This window comes from Calidris pugnax, unplaced genomic scaffold (genome assembly GCF_001431845.1).
Source record: "Calidris pugnax isolate Ruff unplaced genomic scaffold, ASM143184v1 scaffold32, whole genome shotgun sequence".
NCBI classification, from domain to species: domain Eukaryota; kingdom Metazoa; phylum Chordata; class Aves; order Charadriiformes; family Scolopacidae; genus Calidris; species Calidris pugnax.
In genome coordinates, this window is record NW_015090783.1 from 5,419,199 (window position 1) to 5,420,637 (window position 1,439).

The 1,439-nt window shown below is 61.9% G+C and overlaps 1 protein-coding gene across 5 annotated transcripts in view; it reads left to right on the forward strand.

Annotated features, from left to right (window-relative positions):
- Positions 1-547: 547 nt before the first annotated feature.
- Positions 548-1,439, forward strand: part of ULK1 (unc-51 like autophagy activating kinase 1) — an 80,905-nt gene continuing 80,013 nt past the window's right edge. For 2 of the 5 annotated variants that reach the window (XM_014963062.1, XM_014963046.1), the window contains exon 1: positions 550-690. In XM_014963062.1, the coding sequence (XP_014818548.1) occupies positions 577-690 (114 nt within the window). In that variant the 5' untranslated portion in view covers positions 550-576. Of the gene's footprint in view, positions 691-1,439 lie in introns of all 5 variants that reach the window. The other 3 variants (XM_014963054.1, XM_014963038.1, XM_014963028.1) reach the window with 3 other exon arrangements.

Below are 1,439 nucleotides of genomic sequence, written 5' to 3' on the forward strand. Positions count from 1 at the left end.
TTGAAGAATACCCTTATCGCTTCTACAGTTCCCACCAACCACTAAATAACTGCTGGAATTTAAGATGCAAATTACCACCGGTCAGGCACTGCGACTTTTATATCAGCATTTGGTATATGCTGTCATTTTTTCAACAAAATTTTAAGCGCAGGACGGTACCTGACCATGAGCTATGTACCATCCAAGGGCAGCAGACCACAGGCCAGACGCCCTATCACTCAGCCAGTGCTTTTGTATAGAAAACAAGGTCTGACGCTGTGAGGTGCTGCTTGTTCCTCATTTTTGCTGAAAACAGCGATAATTGTGGATGGTCAGTGTCATGATACTGAGCGCCTTGCGTCTCTGTGAAGGTGCTGGTGTAAGAGCAGTGGGTGTTTGGCACAGCTGTGCCAATGTGGTGTGACACACGGGTCGATACTGCGCAACCCTGTAAAAAGCAAACTTCAGGCCGGTCCGTACAAGCCGGGGTGCTGCCCGCGGGGAGCGTTATCTCCCCTGCAGCTGGAATATGATGTTCCGCTTTGGACAATTTGATAAGGCTGCAGACGGAAGGGAGCGAGTGCGCCAGCCGTCCCGATGCCACCACGGCCAGCGGGAGCTGGTGTGGGCAGCCTGGAGCGGGTCAGAGGTGTGAGAGGCTCCCGCCATGGAGGGAACGACCCACGGGCCTGCACCCCCAGGGCAAAGCTGGTGGGTAACCGCACAGCCAGGGGCAGGGGATGGAGAGCCGAGTTTTGGGCTGGGGCTGGGCAAGCTTTCTCCTCACAATGATGGCGCGCTGAGCTCCACAGCGGGGTGTGGAGAGGTTTCTCAGAGGAAAGCCTCCTCAGGGCGAGCTGTGGGCCTGCTGCCCTCCCGTCAGAGGGGTGAGGGGGCCCTGGTCCCCCCCACAGCGGGCTGTGGAGAAGGCTGGGGCCTGCGGAGGAGCTGGGCGAAGAAGGGGTGCTGTGGAAGGTGGGATGGGGCCCACCAGCCCTATCCCCAGTCCCTGGGGTCCCGCCTGGGCCCTCTCATCCTGTGGTGAATTTGTAACAATTCACCCGAACGGACTCATTTCTTTATTTGTTGGGAACGTTTTTCAAAGGCCCGCACTGGGCAGAGGGTGACAGGACCCCCCCGTCCCCGACCGGAGGGGCGCAGGGGACCGTGCCGTGCCGCTGACTCAGGGCCACCGGCGGGCGGCGCCTTTAAATGCGCCGGGCTCGGCCCCCTCCGCCTCAGGTGCCGCCGCCGCCGCCGCTCCGCGACCGCCTCCCCCGCTGCCGCGCACCGCGCTTGCGCCGCCGCCGCTGCTGCTGCTCGCCGTCCGCGCTCCGCGGAGCTTTGTCTGGGCCCGGGCGGGCGGCGGGACCTCGGGGGCGAACCCCGACCCCGCTCCGGACCCACGGTCGGGGGGCGCAAGGCGGCCCTTTATTAAGGTGGACTCGCTTTTTAAGGTG